Source organism: Chlorocebus sabaeus, chromosome 18, assembly GCF_047675955.1.
Source record: "Chlorocebus sabaeus isolate Y175 chromosome 18, mChlSab1.0.hap1, whole genome shotgun sequence".
NCBI lineage: Eukaryota > Metazoa > Chordata > Mammalia > Primates > Cercopithecidae > Chlorocebus > Chlorocebus sabaeus.
The window spans coordinates 67770244-67794299 of record NC_132921.1 but is presented as its reverse complement, the minus strand read 5'-3'; the positions used below and the strand labels follow the sequence as shown (position 1 = coordinate 67794299).

The window sequence follows — 24056 nt, the reverse complement described above, 5'->3', positions numbered from 1 at the left end:
CTCTGTTTATCAGTTGTGTCCTTAACACCTCTGGCTGCTTTTTGTGCCATTCTGTGTGGTTACGTGTGGGCGTATGTTGTCTCTCGGTGAAATTGTGATCTCCTGGATCACAAGCCTGACTTGGGTTTCTTTCTTCTTGTGTTAGTTCCTCTCTGCCCTCTAGTTCCCAGGAGAGTTTCCTGTTGTTTGCTGGGGCTTTTACCTGCGCTGCCTCAGTGAGCCTTTCATTGCTTCCCCTCACTGTGTGGAGGCACCTCCCTGACTCTTAGTCGATTTAACTGAAAACAGCAGATAATATCACCTGCTTTGCAGGGATTTTCCTGAAGAATTCCACATCGTGTATGTCAAGTGTCAGCATACTGCAGTGTCTGGCATATAGATGACTTTCTTAAATACAAGCGGTTCTTAAAATCACTCTTTTTCTTGGCCCTTGCTTTTCCCACTGCCTTTTCTCAGCCCTTCTTGGTAGCCTTGTGTGCTCTGACCGCCACCTCCCGTTTGTTCAGAACACTAGCCCAGCCTGGCCTCAGCAGACCTTGTCCTTGCCTCCTTGCCAGAACTTGCCTCCGTTAGACCACAGTCCTCTATCCTTCCAGCCTGGCCTGCCCACGGCGGGTGTTCCTGTCTCAGTCTCCCAATTTGCACTTAAGAGTGGGTGCCCAGCGGGAAACCCGCTGTCCTTGGAGCAGAATCCTTAGTGGGTCACGCTGTTCCCAGCCTCCTCTCTCCTGCCTGATGACTCACCAACTTTAATCATGATGAAGACAGAAGCCGTTCCTCATTTCATCCCCTTTCTCTCTAAACAAAGCTCAGTCGTGGCATTCCTACCTCCCCCCACTTTCTTGTCCTGCTCTACCTCCTTCCCCTCTTCATAGTTATTATAATCTAGTATGATTTCAGAAAGAAATACTTTATGTCCTGAAAAGGAAATTCCAGCCTTCTGCAGGATGATAGGGTTGCATTCGTTTTTGGGAGGAGCTGGGGATTATTGGAAGAACAGAGGCACCTTCCTGGTTTAACCTCCTAATTGTCCTAGAAATGAGACAGCCTTGTTTGAACACATTCCTGTTCTCTCTCTGTCTTCCTTACTTGAAGTGTAAGTAAAGGGAATTCACCCTATCCCAAATGTAAGTTCTTCACCTATGCCTGAATTATATTTTAAAAATGGCATTTTTCTATCTATACCTATACATAAAATAGAATCTGAAAGATGTGTACATGTGCATTTTGTTTTTGATAGTCTGAATTTGTATTCAGCCCTGCAGGTGCAGGAAGATGGTTCTGTGGAAATTCCTATTTGTTAAAACTCCCTGTGAAACTTTGAGATACCCAGAACCTTTCCAGCCAAAGAGTTTAGTCAGATACCAAGTTTTTGTTCTGTGAACATGCTTCCAAATGACTTGACAGTCACTGCAAACACTATCAGTATTTTAATATATGTGCTTCTTAACACTTTAAATATTAATCGTAAGCCAAATGATGACCATGTCTGGCTTTTTAGTGCTTTTATAAAATGCAGTAAAATACTTTATGCATTCTGATATGCTTGGAACCTAATTATAGCCTGAGTCTATATCCTCTTTTTAATTGCCTAAACTGTTTGCTTGTCTACCTATTTATTTTTTTTTTGCCTTTAGTATGTATATTGTTGCCTCTAGTTTTAAGGTAACTTCATTGGTATTTAACAGTATTCCCAGGGGGGAAAAAGCATTTTTTGAAAGAATACTGTGTGCACTATATTGAGATGTTTGTTTGGAGTTTACATCACAAGGCATATCGAGACCAAAGAAGGAACTGTATTTTAAAAATAGAGTGTGGCCTTGTGACATGAAGTCATTTAAGATGATTAATTGCTGGGGCTCTGAAGAGCAGAAAGAATTCCCATTCATGTTCATTTCCCATAGTTTCTAAAGGTCTAAGTTCTGGGGCGGAATTGAAGATACATCCTGATGTGGTTCAGATGCTTTTCCTACATTTAGAATCTGTGTCTCTGAAATGGTGATTGAAAGTACCAGGGGTGCTGGGAAATAGTTGAGCAGATCTGAAGTCTGGAACCAGACAGTCAGATCAGGACTGCTTTTTAGTTCCTGGTAGGGGTATGAAGCCCCTGTCACAGGCTGCTTATCTGCAGTTCCAGCTGGAAGCTGAATGTCAAGTTCAGAGCTCTTCAGAAGGAGGAGAGATTAAAGAGGAAAATGGTGGCATTCGGAATCAAGGGTAGACACGACTTCTCGTTTAGTTAAAGAAAATATGTATCAGAAGTAACCTTGTCTATTTTCTCTGGGAAGAATTTAGTCATTGGGGAAAAAAATATGCGAGTTTATCGTTTTAGACACTAGACTCAGAGGATTTGTGGAATCAATTCGGTGATGGACAGTGAATTATCAAACAATTTGAGAAGTTGTTTTAAAAAGTTCTTTCTATGCAGTCCTGTATTATGTACGGTGTGGGTTCTTTTTCTTTGTTCATAAATGATCTTTGCTGGTCTGAGGTTGCCTAGATCTAGTAGTGTTTTACCTGCTCTGGTCTGTGCTTTGTTTTTGTTTCTGAGACCGTAGTTCAGTCAGTGGTTAGGATGCACATTAAAATGTTTATTGTGCAGCCAAATTTCTTACTATCCGTAGCTTCTGGGGAAATGAGGATTTTGCAATTGAAATTCTAGCAGAATGGATTCACAAAAAGCCAATAAGAACTGCGTTCCCTTGACTTATATTAAAGTATATTTTTGTTGAGCCCTGAATTCTGTTTCTCTATTTGTAGAATGCCTCTTGCTATAGTCTTGGCAGCAGTTTAGGATTCTCAGTTCAGAATTAATCTATGAAAAATGTTCAAAATAACAAGGAAGTAGTATCTAAAATGAAAGTTTAAAAATACACAATCGGCCATCCTTCACTGCCATCTTAACTGCAGCTTTGTAGCAAGTTCTGTTTAATTATGTAGGTGATGATTTCCCCATCAGCTGAACAAATAGATGGCAAAAAAAACCCCAAAAACCAAAAACCAAAAAAAAAACCAAAAAAACAAAGGTGTCACTTTGAAAAAGCGGAATTTGAAGCATGCCTTGGTGCCTGGCCTGTATCCCCAAGATGAACAACTGCGGTGAACTGCTGTGTCCTGCTTACTGAAGTCTTCCAAATGTGTATTATTTAGTCAGTGGATTGATTAATTACAAATCCCCTTGAAGGGTAGCCATGTGGCTCTTAATCTGTTTTTGGGTCTTAGACCTCTTTGAACATCTAATGAAAGCTATTGATAATATCCTCAGGGAATTAGGGTATCCTCAGGGAAGAATAATATCCTTGGGGAAATGCCTATATTCATTTGCACCCAAAATTTCATATAACATTCAAGAGGATTCTAGAATGCCCGAAGACATCATGACGCCACTCTGACTCCACTATTAAAAGCAGCTATATTAAGGTGTAGTTTGAGCAAGAATAGAAAAAGAGGCAAATGTGTATATGTGGTGAGTGTGTGTCTGTGTGTGTATTAGTGTATATAATATTTTAAGTTCTCTGTTTTCTGTGATTAAAACAAAAGAAAGCCAGAAGAAAATCTAACATTCTCATTAAGTGCCACTGTTAACTCAGGTAAAAATCATAACGTCTCTCAAGGAAAAAGCAAGGAAGGAGCTCCATAACCTCTCATAGTCTTCCATTGTCTTGCAGTAAATAGACTTTTATGATGAAAAGGCTTATTGCAAGATTCCTGGAAGGGCATTAGAGCTGTTATAATGCAACAGAAAGTTGCAAGGATGCAGCCTGTTGTTGTTCATGAGCTTCCCATGAAGTCTTTGAAAGTGTTGATAGATATTGTTACCATTATCAAGGTGAAAATTAGCATGATGGAAAATTTGAGAATTTATTTCAAGTCTGAAATGTGGGCACCACCTTAAAATCCTCTGCCTCCAGCCAGGCATTAGGCACTGCCCATTTTACCCCCTAAGTATGTACTGAATCTGGCCACTTCCCCCATTCCCAGTCCTGCTTGAACTGGCTGAGGACCTCATTATCACTTGTCAAGGCTGTTGGAACTTTCTAAATGTAATAGAACTTGGCAGTTAAGTGCACAGGCCAGGGTTTGAATTTGAATTCCAGGTTTTGTACTGACCAGTGTACAAACAGAGCAACTTGTGAACAACTGTGAGCCTTAGTTTCTTCATGTTTGAAATGGGGATTATCATAGTTCTAGTATAGGGTTTTTCGTTTGTTTGTTTGTTTGTTTGTTTTGTTTTTTTTGACAGAGTCTTGCTCTCTTGCCAGGCTGGAGTGCAATGGCGTGATCTTGGCTCACTGCAACCTCCATTTCCCAGGCTCTAGCGATTCTTCTGCCTCAACCTCCCAAGTAGCTGGGATTACAGGCACACGCCACTACACCCAGCTAATTTTTGTATTTTTAGTAGAGATGGGGTTTCACCATGTTGGCCAGGATGGTCTTGATCTCTTGTGATCCGCCCACCTTGGCCTCCCAAAGTGTTGGGATTACAGGTGTGAGCCACCGCACCTGGCCCCAGGGGGTTTTATTTTAAGGCTTACGTAGTTGACTTAGACACTGTACATGGCATATGGCAGATTCTTAATTATTGGCAGATACTTAAAGCCTTTTTAACATCTTCTACTTCTAGTTTTGCCACCTTTCTAATTAATTTCCCACAGCGCTGGTAATAAGATGCAAGAATATTTTTTGCATCTTTTGCTGGTGCTTTATCAATTAAGAATGAAATAAAAGTTTCTTAGCAGGACATACGAGTCTTATCACAGCCTGCATCCTGCCTGCTCACTCAGTGTCACCGTCACTTGATTATGTGTATGTGTTGATTTTTTAAGAATGACTATGCCATTTAACATTTTTAACAAGACAGAAGAATATAAAAATAAAGAGGTCTCTCTCTGTCTGTTCTCCTCTCTAGATGAACTACTCAAAATAATCTGATGTAAATCTTTCCAGATCGCTATATATGTAGTTATGTAGATATGTAAATCATGTTTATATAAATAGCTGTTTGGCTTTTTTTTTTTTTAATAAAAAATGACAACACACCATATGCTTATCTAACACTTGCTTGATAGTGATCATGGTTGTCATTCTGCCTCGGCAGATCCAGAGATGTGTCTTGCTTTTTTTTTTTTGAGACAGAGTCTTGCTGTATCACCCAGGCTGGAGTGCAGTGGTACGATCTTGGCTCACTGCAACCTCTGCCTCCCAGGTTCAAGCAATTCTCCTGCCTCAGCCTCCCAGGTAGCTGGGATTACAGGTGCCCATGACCACACCTGGCTAATTTTTTGTATTTTTAGTAGAGACGGAGTTTAGCCATGTTGGCCAGGCTCTTCTTGAACTCCTGACCTCAGGTGATCCACCCACCTCGGTCTCCCAAAGTGCTGGGATTGCAGACATGAGCCACTGTGCCCGGCCTGTTTTGTTTTTTTAAGCAGCTGCATTGTATTCCATGGTCATGTCTATTTCCTATCCATCTAAAAGTATTTTTGTATATGATATTGTGGTGGGAATCTACCTTAATTGTTCTTTCCAAATTGGTAGTCATGTGTTCTGATGCCATCTTCTTTGCTCTGCAGTCTGCAGTGCCACCTTTATTTGTATTAAATCCCCACATTTAGGAGTGCCTTTTATAGACTCCCCATGGCACTGTTTTCACACTTTTGACAGCTGGGGATTACTTAATGGCCACAGGTGGTACATATTCAACCACTAATTTTAGATCTTTAAAACATTTATTGTGTTTATAATTATGAAATAAGAAGTTAAAAATTATGAAGTCTTTAATTAGCAAGGGGAATGGTGATGCTTATAACTTTCGGTAATATTCTAGCATCCTGACCAATCACTCAAATAGGAAAGCCAGATACACTTACACTGTGGCCTTGGGCATGTCATCTGTAAAATGTGCATAACAACACTTACTGCATAGGGTTTTTATGATGATTTAATGTGTTAATGTTTGTAAGTACTTAAAACAGTATCTGGAGCAATGTTAAAAGGCATCTATGTATGGCTTGATAAAGGACAGCTTAGACTCTATAACTGTTCATTCTCAATCTTATATTCTTCATTTCTGTTACTAAGAAGATTGTATCTAACCGTTCTAGGTTTCTGGCTACAACAGCAAGTGCTTGGCGGTTTCTCACACAGTCGTCAATCATGTTGTTTATTCAGACCAAACATAAACTCAGATTCCTTTTGCTTCATCAAATGCAGAGTCGACAAGACTCTCACACTCAAAACCTGACAGGTTGAGTCTCCCTACTTTAGCAAAGCCTGCAAGGGCCTTCCTGACTTTCTCTTTGGTTGTGTTTATCTTGGAAAGTATTTCTTCATGTTCTCTTCTGTAGCATTTGAATTATTTTTGGCGTTACTGATAACATAATTTTTTTTTTCCATTGAGTAAAGAAAGTCATCAAATTTTGTCAAAGAGTTAAATCCTCTGTGGTCAAGCTGTTTATATCACAGTTCACCCATGTAAGACTCCCTGATATCTCACCCTTCAAACTTAAAATAGTGACATTTTGTCCCCCGAGGGACACATTGGAACAATTTTAGATGTGGAAGATGTTGCTGAGATAAACCATTTGGGCAGGCTGCTGAGTTCATGGGAAAGGTTTTTGTGTAGTAAGAAATTTTGTTTTTGTCATCTGCATGTAAAATTCCTCCTGCGAACATCTTTCCCTTTGAGAGCCATCGTGTGAAGGTTTAGAAATCAGTGGTCTGGGGTCCTTGCCCAGTTCTTTGTATAACATGCTAAAACGTGTGCCTCGGTGGTCAGGATTTGATTGCAGGCCCACTTTCCCCCACCTCTCTCAATGCTGAATTAAAATGAGGAAAATATTGTTGACTGCCTACCCGTGCCTATGAATAAAATAGAATATCAAGGGGCATTCAGATGGAATCTTGCGGTTATCACTTGAGTACACTTCTGTGATACACCCCTAGCTGATGCTGTGCTAGCACTGATGGCTGCGGACCTTCCCCATTCTATTGTGGTTCACAAAATAATCATGACAAAGCACATCTCTTTGCTCTCATCACGTGGAGCGGATGGCACACACATGTAATAATTATTGCTTTTAGGAATTTCGCCTGTGGCTTGTCTTCAGTTTCCCTAGGCATGGTGACGGTTTCTTTTTTTTTTTTCTTATGTTACGGCTCATTTTGCAATCATTTTAAATAATAGTATATAATTTGTACCTGCTTTTGCCAAGAGGTGTGGAACTTTGAATAATGTTTCTTTTCCTTTATTAGTGACAAAATAAATCAATTTCATATGAGAAAATGTTATTTTGTGGCTGTTTGGGAAAAGAAAATGATGGAACAAACTTTTGTACTCAAGAGCACTGGCATTTCTTTGGAAATGTCCTTGGGGCCTTCCGTGGCCTCGAGCCAGGTTTTGTTTTGCCTGTTTAGTTGCCACTTCTGTCCCTTTATGTGGAACACACAGCTGGCAGGTTTTCACAAGACACAGGTCCTTAGTTGTACTCGGCTGCTAAACTGGTCGTGTGTCCTAGACAAAATTTATTCACCTTTCTGGGCTTGAGTTGACCTGTAAGCTTTTCCAGGTCTCTGAACCTTATGATTTTTTATGACTGAATTTAATGGGCCTATTGTTTGCTTTAAGTGTGTGATTCTAGTTATCTTTTCTTACCATAACATATAATCTTATAAGCACAGCTATCAATTATATTTCTGAAATATAAGATTTTTAAAAAGGAAAAAAAATTTAAAATCTGTCAGGTCGTGAATAAACCATTGAACAGAGAAGAGAGACTGATGAAAGGCAGCGATATTTGTCACTAAATGTTGCCTTTTAGATTGCTAAAATGAACGTTTTATTTTTTATCTGAAACCCTCCAAGATATGCCCAGTCTGTTTCAGCTATGTAGTGTTACTTGCAATGTTATAGAAAGCTCCCAAATGTTCCATTGGGAAACCATTTTGAAAGGCTGACAAGAGTAACACTGATCATCTTCACTTCTGGCTGGGAAGTTTTGTCAATGTCTCAAATCAATCAATTACATGTGATAAGACGGTGTGGTTTGCTCAACATAACACTGTTTCCTCCCCACCCCTAATTTTGTAGTGTTTCAGTTTTGTTAAAACATGAACAATGTTCTTTCAGTTTCTATGGCTTCTTAAGTTTCCTGTCAGCATTAGTAATATTCTCTCCCTGTGGTCTACCTTTTTCTTTGCATTTTGTCAGTGTTGTGTGCATGTGTATTTGTATATGTGTATGGCACTTTTGAAGTTAACCGAGAAATTTCAAAGCAGTGAACAGGAGGTAGTCACACAAAACTTGTTAAATACAATCTGCTGGAAAACATAGTAGATGTGAGAAGAAGTCTGGGAGAGTTAAACACACACATGACATTTATTTTTGTAGAAATAAAATATTCCTGAGAAATCATTCATTCTTGCCATTTCCTTTTGGGGTTTGTCATCTTTTAAGTTTTTCCTTAGAAGCTTCTAAAATGATCTCAGAATGTAAGAAAAATTTAATGATATTTTACAAGCCAATTCATAGGTTTTTAAATTATTTCATGCTTATATAAAAAAAGGCTTGCATCCAAGTCTAGAAGAAGGTTGAATGAGCTGTGGTCCCTATACACAGTGGAATACAATGCAGCCATGAAAAAGAGTGTGCATAACAGTTGGGAATGGACATGGAGTGGTTTCCAAGAGACATTAGTAATGCAAAATGCCACGTGCAAAAGAGCATGCATAGTATGCTGCCTTTTGTGTGAGAAAGAAGGGGAAATAAGAAAAACCTACATATAACTGCTTATCTTTACAAAAAGAAGCTTCAGATGCATAAACCAGAAAACAGTGAAGTTGGTGACCTCCACGAGGTGGTGTGAGGGAATGCGGTAGATAGAATGTGGGAGGAAGATATAACATTTTTGAGTAACTTTTGCTAATTTTAACTTTTGGAAACATGTTAATGTTCTACATATTTAAAAAATCATTAAGAACTGAAAGCAAATTGAACAAATTTGAACTCAATTGTATTTCAAATAGATATTGTAACTTTACTGAAGAGAGAACAAATAGGAACCCAAGCAGTTCATGAACACGGTTTTTAACTATATACTCCATTCTTGGATGACATAGGAGGGAGGGAAAACTACAAAGAAATCTTGAGTTTTTAAAGTAGGTTTTCTTATTATGACAGTATGGGTAAAACAGTTCTGAAACTGTAAGAGACCCTGTAGGATTTGGTAAACGAGTACGTGTGTCGACTTTGTTCAAGGAGAAACACAAAATGGATGCAGGAGGGCAGAACAAACCTTTCGGGGAGGGATTAGACTTAGACATATCTGTTTGAACGTATGATTTATACAATATGTATGTATGTTTGTATGGGTATACATGTGTACATGTCTATGTATGAATGTATGTATATGTGCCTTTTGTATGTAACTAGTGAAGAAATTGGACAACACTGTGATTGAATGATCAAAACTATCATCAGCAGTGAGGGACAGAGAGATATCCTGTGCCCCTGGATGTGACACCCTGAGAAGGACACAACACATCCATGTAATATTCCAGTAAAAACTGTACCACCTGAATCAAATCTTGAGAAAGCATCAGACAGACCCAAAATGAGGAATGTTCTAGTAAAAAAGTCAGAGGAAGGGCCTGTAATCTCAGCACTTTGGGAGGCCGAGGCCAGTGGATCACCTGAGGAGAGGGGTTCTAGACCAGCCTGGTCAACGTGGTGAGACCCCGTCTCTACTAAAAAACAAAACAAAACAAAACAAAGCAAAACAAAAACAAAAAGAAAAAGAAAAAAAAATTAGCCAGGCATGGTGGCTCATACCTGTAATCCCAGCTACTCGGGATGCTGAGGCAGGAGGATCGCTTGAACCTGGGAGCTGGAGGTTGCAGTGATCTCAGATGGCACCATTACGCTCCAGCCTGGGTGACAGAGCGAGACTCCATCTAAAAAAAAAAAAAAAAAAAAAGAAACAAATCAGAGGAGGGGAAATTCTGCATTCTTAAAAGCATGTCAGTGCTATACACGACAATGACACGGTATGGGCGAAGTTTCTGATTAAGGAAGACTGAAGAGGCTCATCAACTTGTCACATCCGACCCTCGACTGGCTCCTGCGTTGCAGGCGGTGTGTGGGAGTGAATGCTGGAAAGCATATTATTGGACAAATGGACAAAATTGGAATATGAATGGAAGATTAGAAAAAGTATTGTATAAATGTTAAATTTACAGAAGTTTATAACTGAGTTATGGCTTTGTAAGAGAATGTTCTATTCTTAGGGAAAATACACTACTCTTAGGGAAAATTATTTTGGGGTAAATAAAGGGCCTTCAAAATGTTCAGAAAAAAATTTATATCCATATGTTTCTCTATCTATGTATATGCTCACAGAGACATAGGAGAGATAGAGTAAGTAAAAATGGTAAAGCAAAGCAGGGTGAAATATAACAACAAGTGAATCTAGGCAAAGGCTATCTACGCATGTGCTCTCTACACTGTCTTGTTGTTGCAACTTTTAAATTTCCCAGTGGAATAATGTTATTTTTATTTTTATTTTTTTAGGTGGAGTCTCGCTCTGTCATCCAGGCTGGAGTGCAGTGGCCCAATCTTGGCTCACTGCCACGTCTGTCTCTTGGGTTCAAGCTGTTCTCCTGCCTCAGCCTCCAGAGTAGCTGGGATTACAGGCACACGCCATCACACCAGGCTAATTCTTGTATTTTTAGTAGAGATGGGGTTTCGCCATGTTGGTCAGGGTGGTCTCGAAGTCCTGACCTCAGGTGATCCGCCTGCCTTGGCCTCTCAAAGTGCTGGAATTACAGGCGTGAGCCACTGTGCAGGGCCCCTGGAATAATTTTTACAAAGAATAAATTTTAACCCCAAAATAGACATTCAGATGTTAAGCAATATTAAATAATAATACAATTAGTGATTAAATGCAGCTCTAGATCCAATAGATCTCGATTGTAGTCACCATTTTCCATTAGTATATGATTATTTGCAATTAAGAATAAACTGACTAATAATGCTGAATCTGTTCAAAACTGTGTGCTTAAAGAAAATAATGATGAATTGGAGCAAATTAGGAAGTCTGCTGTGAAAATATTACAGTAAAAATAGCAATAAACATTTAAAGGTATCTAGAAATAAATATAGCAAAGTATTTTGGCAATTTTATATGAAAATTGAAAACCATTTTTGACAGATGAAAGTGATTAGATTAAATGGGAGAGAGAACAAGTTTCTGAATTTAAAAAACTTAACATGGAAATGATTACTTTCTAAATAGAAAGACTCATTATAAGCAAATAAAACTGTGTGATATAGGCAAATAAGTCAATGAAACACAAGAGAGGGGTCAGAAATAAGACCTACAAGTATGTGGAAACCAGATATGACAGAGCTGACTTTGCCGATCAATTCAAGTATGGACTATTCAAAACACTTTTCTTGAATGATTTGTTTTCCATGTGAGAAAAGTAGGCCTCTACCTGACAACACAGAAAACTCAATTTCAGTTGTACTACAAATTTAAATATGAAGAAAGAAACTTCAACAGTCTTAAAAAATACCAGGGCCAGGTGCAGTGGCTCACACCTATACTCCTAGCACTTTGGGAGGCTCAGGAGGGGGGATCATTTGAGGTCAGGAGTTCAAGACCAGTCTGGCCAACATGGTGAAACCCCATCTCTACTAAAAATACAAAAAATAGCCAGGCCATAGTGGTGCGTGCTTGTAATCCCAGCTACTTGGGAGGCTGAGGCAGGAGAATTGCTTGAACCTGGGAGGCGGAGGTTGCAGGGAACTGAGATCGTGTTGCTGCACTCCAGTCTGGGTGACAGAGTGAGACCTTGTCTCAGAAAAAAAAAAAAAAAAAAAAGGAAAATACCTATGTAGCTTCAGAGTTAAGAAGGATTTCATAGGCTGGGTCTATAGAATGTATAGAAAATAATTGATATATTTCACTACGTCAAAATTATAAGTTTATCTGCAATAAAGTAAGTCACTGTACACACAGTGAAGAGCCAAGTCACAGACTGAGAGTAGGTAATCCATATAATAAAGTGATGTTATCCAGGGTACAGGAAGGAAAAATGGGCAAAAGGAATAAATGGCAAATTCATAGAACACATAACTTCACGCAGGTACTATTTCAAGGCATATTAATATAATGAAACCATCCTTGAGCGCTAACTACATGTAAGAACGGTCTTCCATCTTTAGCCAGATTGCTGAGTTTCTAAACTATACAGTAAATTTTTTCAAAAAATTCTTATTTGGGCTGGGTGTGGTAGCTCACACCTGTAATCCCAGCACTTTGGGAAGCCAAGGCGGGTGGATCACGAGGTCAGGAGTTCAAGACCAGTCTTGCCAAGATGGTGAAACCCTGTCTCTACTAAAACTGCAAAAATTAGCCGGGCACAGTGGCAGGTGCCTGTTATCCCAGCTATTCAGGAGGCTGAGGAGGAGAATCACTTAAACCTGGGAGGTGGAGGTTGCAGTGAGCCAAGATTGTGCCAATACACTCCAGCAAGACTCCACCTCAAAAAAAAAAAACAAAAAAACAACAACAAAAAACTTATTTGATTTATGTTTTTGACAAATTATAATCATATATAATCCTGGGGTAGACAGTGATGTTATGCTATATGTACACAGTGTGGAATGATTGAGTCAAGCATACTCACACATCCATCACCTTAAATACTTACCATTTATTCCTCCTTCCTAACTGCTACTTTGTACCCTTTGACCGGCATCTCCCCATTCCCTCAACTTCCAGCCTCTGGTAGACATCATTCTACTCTCTATGAGTTCAGTTGTTTTAGACTTCACCTAGAGGTGACACCAAATGTTTTAATGTAAAACTGTGACAAATCTCAGTGGCTAATGTCATGTCGTGAACTTTCGTAGGATCAGTCCTTTCCAGAGCATGAAAATGGTTTTCAGATTGGAATGAGATTAGAAGGCATTGATCCCCGACATCCATCAGTATTCTGTGTGCTTTCTGTAGCGGAGGTAAGAGGTGGTGTTATTGTCTTGAGCTAATTGCATAGTGACAGAAAGATAATTTTCTAGAAAATAACAAATCTGTTTGATGTTTATTATGAATAAGTTCCAATGCATTATGGATTTATTTTAGTCAGCGATGGGTGAAACTATATTTCTTAGTGAATTTTTGTCCTTCTCTGAAGATGAATTTTCTAATAAGTCTTTCATCAACTAGCATTTACTCTTGACTTAATTGGTAAATAATTTTCACTTGAGGTTGATAACAATCTGTGAATCCCAGTGTTTTCTTTCACCTATTAACAGAGACGTACTTATTCACATTTTAGCTGAACTAATGAGAAATGTGTATGAATAATATTAATGCATATGAATTATATATTTATATAAATGCATGCACTTTATGAAAATTAGAGTAGAGAGCTCTTGATGAATGGCTTATAAAATGTAATACTTACTAAGCATATTATTAAATCAATAAAAGATCTTTATATTTCTGATAGCATTGAACATAACAGTCACATTTATTTACTTTACTGACTGATTATGGCTATTAAAGTTGTACCACATGTCTAGAGGATGTATTTATCAGACCGCTTTATTATTCTCTTTATTGAGTATGGTGGATACACATGTTAGAGTTGAAACAAGGCCATGCCTATTTTAGTTTTGCTTTGTACTTTAGCTTACACTGTATTGGAACATGAATCCAGGCCAGAGGGCAGAAGATAGGGTTGCCGAAGGGAATATTTGACAGGAATTGAATTAATAAATAAAACAGTTCATTAATGAATACATAAACTGACCCTCAGATTCCTAGATTGGGTAAAAGGGTCACTATTTTTGCAGAATGCACTAGACACCTATAAGACAGGGTCTAATTTCATTACCATTTTGTCTTAATCAGAGGCCATCCATAAATTTGTTCTTTAATGGAAATATTTGGGTAGAAGGGTTGGCTCTTATATGTTGATAGTACTGACAAAATATGTAAATATTTTGTGAATTTTGTGTCTATTCCAAATACATGGCACTTAACAAATGATTGTAAACTTTCTGTCTTGCAGGTCTGTGGTTACCGTCTAAGACTTCATTTTGATGGTTATTTAAGTTGCTATGATTTTTGGACCAATGCTGGTTCCCCTGACATTCATCCAGTAGGATGGTGTGAAAAGACCAAACATGAATTGCACATCCCTAAGGGTAAGCCAGGATACATTTACCAACTGGAAAGAGAATCAACTGGCATTTCACTTATATTTTAACAACATTTTATGAAATTCTAACAAGAGATCCTGGTGAGAATTGGTTTCCAAAATGAAATTGTGATCCACAAAGAGTAGTAAGACTATAATGGTACGATTTTTAGAAGTAAATATCTTTAAAGAAAAGCATAAATGACTATTTAGGTCAAATATTCTGATAATGTACAGAGGGTAGAAATAAAATATGAAAACATTTTATTTTATTTTATATAAAGTTTATTAAACCTTATAAGGAGTGCAGACTAATATTTAAATCATGATTGAAATGAAATATCTGATCAGTGATACTGCAAGGTGAGGAAACTTGATTCACTGTAAATAATTTGTTTCAAACTTAGGAATCATGGGAAACATGGAACTATGAAAAAAAAACCACTATTTTCTTTTGATGGGAATGAAAACTATCATTGTGTTGTTATATGCTAGAGGAATCTGGGCCAGGCAGATGTGACCAAAACCTTTTCGATTTGCTGTGTGCTAGTGAGGTGGGGATGTGGTCAAGGATGATGCTGATGGGCTCATATCTTTGCACAGCAAACTTCTGTACACAGTCTCTGGCTTGGGTGTCAGACTGTTTGATGACTGTGGCAGCTTCTGGAGTCAATATGTAGTCCTTTATTCTTAGTTATCCACTCAGGGTGTCCCTTGGGATCCTCCCCTGAGCCTGATGGCAGAGTCCCTCGAGGTTGCTGGTTTCGAGGAAGCTGGTGACAGGCTCCAGGCTCATTCATTCAGTAGGTGTTTATGGAGCCCTTACCACGTGAGGCACTGGGGGCAACAGCAAGTAAAGCAGTGTCTCTGTCTCCATGGGGCTTCATGTCACAGGAGAAGGATAATGGCGGTGGCGGCAGGGACACTCTTTCAGAAAGCATGGGGGAGAAAGGCCTCTCTGTCGACGTAATGTCCCAAGGAGACGTGGGTGAACTGAGAGAGGAAGCAGTGTGGTGTCTGGGTAAGCCATCCAAGGGAAGAACAGGAGCAGATGCCCGGGGCAGGAGTGTACTTGGCGAGGACGAGTCATCTCAGGGAGACAGCAGAGAAGCCCAGGCGGGAAGTTCGGGGACGAAGAGGGTGGTGTTCCCAGGCCTGGAAGGCTGTGCATGGAGTTTGACTCTTGTTCCAAGGCTGGTGCTCAGAACCATATTTTGAGCCTGTACTGTGTGGCCAGCACTGTGTGAGAGCTACACTAGGGCATGCGAATGGGAGGATGCAGCAGTTTCTAATGGGAGACTTGTAAAGATGTGGCACAGAAAGCTGGAGCTGTCGACTGGGCTTTGGACTGAGAAGGGGTTTCTGTGCCTGGCATCCTGGATGGCTGCACCATCAGGACCTCTGATGGTCTCTGTGATGTTGCTTCCTCAGGAGTTGGGACAGGTGCGGGAACTGTGGTCTCATTCCTTTGCCCATTCAGGAAAGCCTTAATGGGCGATGAGACTCCCATCAAGCCACCAGAGTACTGACTCCGTATCAGAGCATATGAAATTATATGGCAATGATGTGCGTGATGGGGAAGCATTGTCAACAATTTTGAATATAATATATTTTAAAAAGGTGAAACCATTTGAAGATTTTAATTCAAATCTTTTGTGGATGCTAAGGACATTGAATTTATGACAGGAGACTAATAATAATAATATGAGGTTGGTGCAAAAGTAATTGTGGTTTTTTTTTTTTTCCATTAAAAGTAATTGATAGCATTAGGAGATATACCTAATGTAAATGACGAGTTGATGGGTGCAGCACACCAACATGGCACACGTGTACAAATGTAACAAACCTGCACGTTGTGCACGTGTACCCTAGAACTTAAAGTATAATTTTAAAAATCTAAAAAGTAAATAAATAAATAAAAGTAATGGCAAAAACCGCAATTCCTTTTGCACCAACCTCATATTTACTATGCATGTGATTATATCTTTTGGGCAGTCTGAGTAATCTGTGCTTTTTCTTAGGTTATAGAAAAGATAAGTTTGTTTGGATGGATTACTTGAAGGCCTGCAAATTGCAAAATGCTCCAAAGAAATTATTCAGAAACAGAAGTCCTGTAAGTATTTTCTTTCTCAGCATAAATCAAATTTGCCCACGCTTAAATTTCTTAAAATTCACTATATATTCTGTTTTATTTTAATCCTTTAAGAAGTTATGGAAACTCTTAACTTCCTATGACTTTTCTCACCTAGTTCATCAGTTTCTTATGGGCATATCTTGGTTTTCTTCCTTTAAAAGTATAACTACTTCAAGTAGATGGGAAAAGTTAAAAACTTTATGTTTAAAGCCTACTAAAATTAAAAGTGTCTTTTAAAAATGTTTTCTCTTACAGTGAGTTAATCCTTTAATCTTGGTTTTGGTGTTTTGAAACCAGCAGATACTCTAAGTAGGCTTTGAATGTACCCAGCCTAGATTTGTTTAAGTGTAATGAAAACGAGAGTAACATTTTGTACTAATAGAAGGAGTGTTCTGAGGATCTGAGTAGATCACACTTCTTATGCCATCTGTGTCCCCAGAAATCTGGTGAACCTTCCGTAAAGGAGAATTAGTTGCAACCCCAGAAGTTGACTCTGCCACCGGCAGGCGGTGTCACTGTGCAGGCCACTCACTGAATTTCTCCAGACATCACTTCTGTGGTCTGGAAAGCAGAATTATACAATTGTTACTTATGTCTCATAGATTTGTATCAAGAAAAGGAGCTATTAAAATGCGAAATTGCTATAAAATTAGAATGTGCTAAAGGAGAGTAAACATCAGGGTTTGATAAAAGAGAAGTAGAGAAAAAAATCCTCTTTTTGTCCCCAGATATTATGTGTACTCCCTAAATCCCAGGACTGGCTAATTATAGATATATGAAGGGTGGGTTTGCAATTGTTAAGTTATTGTAAATCATAGTTCATAGTATTTTTATGCTAAAAAAGTACAGATAATAAAAAAGCATTAACATTTTAAAATTATAATTTAAATTATATATTAAATGTATATAAATTATATGTATAAATTCACATTTTAAATTATAATTTTATTTAAGCATGTATTCCTTAAATATTGAAAAAGCCACTTATTTTCGGATTGAGTAATCAAATTGAAAGGATACTTTGGTGCTAATTAGAGTGTATCTTCACCACTTTTTCAAATAGTGGCATTTGGAAGCTTCAGAAGCCTATGGGAAGCAGAGAAGATTATTTGATACTTATGTAAACATCATATTTTAAAATTAATGCAAATTATTCTAAGAATCAAAGAGGGAAATATGAAGATGATAAGGGAAAGAAAACCTCCCTGCACAAGAAAAGACAAAAGCACAAAGGAAAACTGGTTTCCTGGGCCTTTGTTATGAGCGTAAACTATGTGACAGTTGCCAGATACATTTACAGGCATTGGCTGGCTTTGTCCAGAGGCTAAGCGCTGACATCTGCAGACTTTGCTGATGCTAAACACAGAAGTTATGACAGTGGCTCAGTCTTATTTGATGTCCTGTTTCTTTTTGTGCTTCTTCCCCTGCTGGTGCTGCGTTAGAATGGGCCAATGTCTAAAGAATTTCAGGTTGGAATGAAGCTGGAGGCCGTCGACAGGAAGAACCCTTCCTTGGTGTGTGTGGCAACCATAGCAGATATTGTTGATGATCGCTTACTAGTGCATTTTGACAACTGGGATGATAGTTACGATTACTGGTGAGATACGAATGTGTGTTTTGTTTTTGTGTATTCATATGTTTGATGTTAAGAATTTGTTTTCATTCTAGCACTGTCGCTCTTCTTGCTGTTGTAATAGTGATGAGCATCCGGAATTTGGTGGTTGACTGTTCACTTCCTTCTCTTCCATGTGAATGACCACATTAAAGAGCCCTAGAAACTTCTCCATCTGTAGAGGTTACCCAGTGAAGCCTCGTCTGAAATAATATAACCAGTTAAGGACACTTTGCTGTATTTTGTCTAGTTTGTAAGGAAAACATTTCTGTGAAGAGGAAGCTAAAAACTTCCAGTATGGGTTTTTTTTTTTTTTTTTTTTTTTTTTTTTTTTTTTTTTTTTTTTTTTAATCTGAAAAACCTTAAATGTACCTTGTCACATTTTTAAAAGGAAAGATTCTGGGAAAATGGGAGTGAATTCTTCGAAAGCGTATGGGGAGCAGAGAAAATGTATGCCACCATGCCATTAAAATAATATGGCATGAGTTGAAAGGGGTCTTTCTTCTTTTTTTTTTTTGGATTAAAAACCTGAAATATGCAAGAGGTCATGGCAAAAATAATTTTTACAGCATTTCTCCACATATGTCCTGAGTAATCGCCATGTCCGTGCCTGAGGCAGTGGTTCTTCATGTGCCTGATGGGCCCTGTCTTCTCCTTTGAACTCAGAGGCAAAGCAGAGAGGAATTGTTGTATATGTGTCTTAGGCAGAATATTCTGGGTTCTTTGAAAAGGACGGGGAGGAAAAATGTCACCTGCAGTCTGATTGGGCTGTCCTATTAATATTTTCTCTTGCTGCCAGCAAGAAGTGGTAGAAGTTTATTAAAATGCTCACTCACTTTTTTTGGGAACGTCACTGGCAGTTCAGGTCCTTGGCAATCCCCTGTTAATTTTATACTTTTAAATTTCAAGAAGCTTATGTGAAAGAGAAGTGTGGTAACAGCCTACTAATACAGTACTGAAAATTCCTTCTAATTCTCTCCAGTTGTGAAGTACTGTTTTCTGTGGTATGTCTTGATGTCCAGAATGACTGTTACTCTTGAATTCTTTCTCTGGCATTACGTAAAGCGGAATGTAAAATAGAGTTCTGTTTCTACAGGTGTGATGTTAATAGCCCTTACGTCCAGCCAGTTGGTTGGTGTCAGGAGAATGGAAGAACTCTGATAGCACCCCAAGGTGAGTGGACTGCCTGGACTTTCTTTGAAGTCATCTCTGTGTAAGTGGCAATCCTCATTTTTATTTTGTTTATGAAGACCGTATTTTAATACAGGGTATATGATAAAAATACTGTGTGAGATTCTGTTGACCGCCAAGTGCCTGAAACCTGCATTTCCTTCCCCATAATGAAGATGAACTGTGTTTATAAAGATGTCTTAGGTGCTGGGTGTGGTGGCTTATCCCTCTAATCCCAGCACTTTGGGAGGCCAAGGTGGGCGGATCACCTGAGGTCAGGAGTTCTAGACCAGCCTGGTCAATATGGTGAAACCCCATCTCTACTAAAGATACAAAAATTATCTGGGTGTGGTGGTGGGCACCTATAATCCTGGCTTCTCAGGAGGCTGAGGTAGGAGAATCGCTTGAACCTGGGAGGTGGAGGTTGTAGTAGCTGAGATCGTGTCACTGCGCTCCAACCTGGGTGACAGATGAGACTCCGTCTCAATAAAAAAAAAGAAAAGAAAAAAAGATGTACTAGGCAGCCATTAAAACAAAGTTGCTAAAAGTTTTTATCCAACAAATGAGTACCATTGTTGAATACTGATATTTAAAACTAGCTATTTCTACTTACATAATTTATCTAATAATTTAATTAATTGAATGATATGATTATTAAATATAATTAACTTTGGACTTAAATGTAGAAGTACAGAAATCTAAGCAGTAAGTACTAACTTACCAATGGCTCTCCAGAACTTGCCAGACCTCCTTCCCCAAACCAAATTAACGGCTTAGCTAAACATTTAAATAAGGACTCTATCGAGTTATTTATTTTTTCTAATTACAGAAATATTATGAAATATTTAGAGACTTGCTCTGTCAAATCCCTTTGTTTTTTAATTTAAAAATGAATTAGTCGTACAGGCTATATAATCTTAATATTTTTAACACAAGTGTTCGAGCAGACAGATATTTTCTTTCAATAAAAAATGTACAGAAAGAAATGTAGAGTAAGGGATGTGCCATTCTAGAATGGAGCAAATGTTCTTTTGATTCAAATGATTCATACTTTTGCTGTTTTTTAATGTTTTTGCCTTAAATATAGAAAAATACTAGGATTTCTCATCAAATTCTTGAATTTAGTGAAGATAATTTCAAGAATTGAAAACAATAAAGAAGCCAAACCCAAATCACAAATTATTAAAAAATGCCTGTTTGGTCTAGAAAGGTTTTATGAAATATTTAACACCTTAAATTTTGATTTTGATATATGGAGAGATTTAGAGTCATTTGTTTTATTTTTCTGTAAAAGTGGCTAAAACTAACTTTAGAATAATGTTCCTTAAGATGAGATGAAATGCTCATCAGATCTCAAGAGTATGTGGTTTGAGTTGGTGTGCCTAGAGACGTGGAATGCTTCTTACCATTTTCATCTGGTGAAATAACCTCTCCACTGCATCCAGCTTGTTCTCACTATACTTCATGAATAGGCTCAGTCTCTTGGCATTGTGTGAGCCTAGAAAAATTCTGCGCAGCACATTTGGAATTAGAGGTCCAGGACTGTGCCATCATTAACATGCTAGTTGTGTCTACAAAAGCATTGCCTAATCTAAGGTCACAAAGATTTGTTACAAAAGACTATTATTTCCCTATTGTCACCCTTATTGAAAATCCATTGCTCATAGAGTATGAGTTTATTTCAGGACTCTCAGTTCTTTTTTGTTGGTTCGTATGTCCAGTTTATACCAGTATCATGCTTTGATTACCGTAGCTTTGTAGTAAATTTCCAAATTGGAACGTATGAGTCCTCCAGCATCGTTCTTTTTCACATTTGTTTTTGCTCTTCTCAGTCCCTTGAATTTCCATCTGAATTTTAGAATTAACTTGTAAATTTCTGCAAAGAAAAAGCCAGCTGGGGTTTTCATAGTGGTGCACTGAATCTGTAGATCAATTGGTGGAGTATTGTCTTCTTCACAATATTAAGTTTCTCATCCCATGAACACAGGACTTCTTTCCATTTATCAAGGCCTTTTAAAATTTTTTTTCAATTATAAGTTGTAGTTTTCAATTTACAAGTCTAGTACTTACTTTATTAAATTTGCTACTAAGTATTTTATTCTTTTTTTATTGAGGTGAAAGTCACACAACATACAGTTAACCATTTTAAAGTGTGCAATTTGGTGGTATTTAATGTATTCACAATGTTATGCAACCACCAGCTCTCTCTAGTTTCAAAATTTTTTTATTCCCTGTAAAGATTTCTGTGATTATGAAGTAGACATTCCCTATACCCACCCATACCCCTATTGCCCTGACACCTTTAATCAGCTTTCTGCCTCTATGACTTTTCCTATTCTTGATATATTACATGAAAGGAATCATACAATATGTGATCTTTTGTATCTGGCTTCTTTCACTTGACATCGTGTTTTCAAGGTTCATCCAAGTTGTAGCATGTCTCAGTATTTCATTCCTTTTCATGGCTGAATAACGTTCCATTGTATGTACATACCACAGTTTGTTTACCCATTGATCTGTGGATGAACATTTGGTTTATTTGTACCTTTTGGCTATTACTAGAAATGCCACTGTAAGCATTCATGTACAATTTTCTCTGTGGACATATATCTTTATTTCTTTTTAAAAATATTTATTATACTTTAAGTTCTAGGGTACATGTGCACAACGTGCTGTATACATGTGCCATGTTGATTTGCTGCACCCATTAACTCATCATTTACATTAGGTATTTCTCCTAATGCTATCCCTTCCCGATCCCCCCACCCCACAACAGGCCCCAGTGTGTGATGTTCTCTGCCCTGTGTCCAAGTGTTCTCATTGTTCAATTCCCACCTGTGAGTGAGAACATGTGGTGTTTGGTTTTCTGTCCTTGTGATAGTTTGCTCAGAATAATGGTTTCCAGCTTCATCCATGTCCCTACAAAGGACATGAATTCATCCTTTTTTATGGCTGCATAGTATTCCATGGTGTATATGTGCCACATTTTCTTGATCCAGTCTATTACTGATGAACATTTGGGTTGGTTCCAAGTCTTTGCTATTGTGAATAGTGCCACAGTAAACATACGTGTGCCTGTGTCTTTATAGCAGCATGATTTATAATCCTTTGGGTGTATACCCAGTAATGGCACGGCTGGGTCAAATGATATTTCTAGTTCTAGATCAGCATATACCTAGGAGTAGAATTCTTGGTCATATGTTTAATTCTACGTTTAACATTTTGAGACACTGACAAGTTTTTAAAAGTACCTACACCATTTTATATTCCCACCAGCAATGTATTACAAAAAGGTTCCTGTTTCTCTACATCCTTGACAAACCTGGTTATTTTGTTTTCTTGATTAAAACCATTCTAGTGGTTATGAAGTGGTATCTCATTGTGCTTCTGATTTGCATTTTCTTATTGACCAATCATGTTGAATGTCTTTTCATGTACTTGTTGGTCATTTGTATATTTTCTGGGAGTAATGTCTAGTCAGGGGTTTTGCCCATTTTTCAGCTGGGTTGTCTTTTAATTATTATTTGAATATTGTTATTTAAATATTAAGTCCATTTATCAGTCTTTATTATATTATCTATATATTATTAATTTATTACACTATATATCTTTATATGTTCTGAATATTAAACCCACATCAGACAGATGATTTGCAAATGTTTTCTCCCTTTCTACAGGTTACATTTTCACATTCTTAATGTCCGTTGATGTACAATAGGTTTTAATTTTGATGATATCCAATTTGTTTATTTTTCTATTGTTGCTTGTGGTTTTGGTATTAAATCTGAGAACTTATTGCCAAATTCAGAGTTTCGAGGATTTAGCACTATCTGTCAAGACAGTCTCCCACCTCACCATCCGAAAGTGCTGAGATTACAGGTGTGAGCTACCACACCTGGCCAATAGATCTATTTTTATTTGATTTCTGTGTATGAAATGAGGAAGAGGTTAAACTTAATTCTTTTGCTTCTGGTTATCCAGTTTTCCAACACCATTTGTTGAATGGTCTTTGCATCATTGTTGAAAATAAATTTACTGTGGGTGTTTAGGTTCATGTCTGGACCCTCAATTCTGTTCCATTGGTCTCTATGCCTATGCCTATTCTTATATCAGTATGACATTGGTATCATTATTGTAGACTTGCATTTTATAACTTTATTTTATAATTTTAGTTGAAGTTACATTTTATAATTTCAGTTTAGCTGAAGTTACATTTTATAATTTCGACTAAAACTTCAGCAAAGTTCTGCAACTTTGTTCTTCAAATGTTAAGACTTTGTTATGACAGTTTTCTGTCTATCTAACATCTCTTTTTGTCATCTTGTAACTTCAGCTAAAATTCCAGCAGCCTGCTTCTCCTGAAGGAAGAAAAGATTCTGGCTTATGTTTAAACCTTCTCTAGAAAGATACTGAAAAGAGTAGCTAACACCTGGAATTTGGAATTAAATTTATGTCAGTGAAAAGCATCTTTATATTTTATCATTTATGTGTTTTAAAAACTGACCTCTCTCTCTCTCTGAAGAAGCTCTTTTATCTGGAATCTATGAAACTTAGGGTATACACCAGGGGCAGCACTACAAATTGGCATATGCTGTTCTACTTTCAAGCACTTTAATTGCTCTCAGAAGTGCAATTACACACACACGCGCACACACACGCTATAGCAAATACAGCAAACAGTTTTTTTCTGACAACAGTTGGAAACAAATCATTGAAATGAACAGTATTTGATCTTGTTATGTTTTGCTATAATTAAACACACTCTCTGTCTGCCTACGCGCGGGCACACACACACACACACACACACACAATCAAGCAGCCCTAGCTCTAGCTTTGTCTTAGGAAAGAGAATATCTGAAGATCATGTTAGTTGGTTTTCCTTTCTAAATCTGATGTTTAAACTCCTGCCTGTGAACCACCTGAGTACACAGC

The 24056-nt window shown here is 37.9% G+C and overlaps 1 protein-coding gene across 4 annotated transcripts in view; it reads left to right on the top strand.

Annotated features, from left to right (window-relative positions):
- L3MBTL4 (L3MBTL histone methyl-lysine binding protein 4) overlaps nt 1-24056 on the top strand; it is a 443526-nt gene that overhangs the window by 147270 nt on the left and 272200 nt on the right. For all 4 annotated transcript variants that reach the window (XR_005234835.2, XM_037982494.2, XM_073006460.1 and 1 more), the window contains 5 exons: nt 12917-13021; nt 14080-14215; nt 16230-16321; nt 17785-17939; nt 19051-19127. Coding sequence is in view for 3 of the 4 variants with exons in the window: in XM_037982494.2 (XP_037838422.1) it covers nt 12917-13021; nt 14080-14215; nt 16230-16321; nt 17785-17939; nt 19051-19127 (565 nt within the window). In the remaining variant the exon portion in view is untranslated. The remainder of the gene's footprint in view (nt 1-12916; nt 13022-14079; nt 14216-16229; nt 16322-17784; nt 17940-19050; nt 19128-24056) is intronic.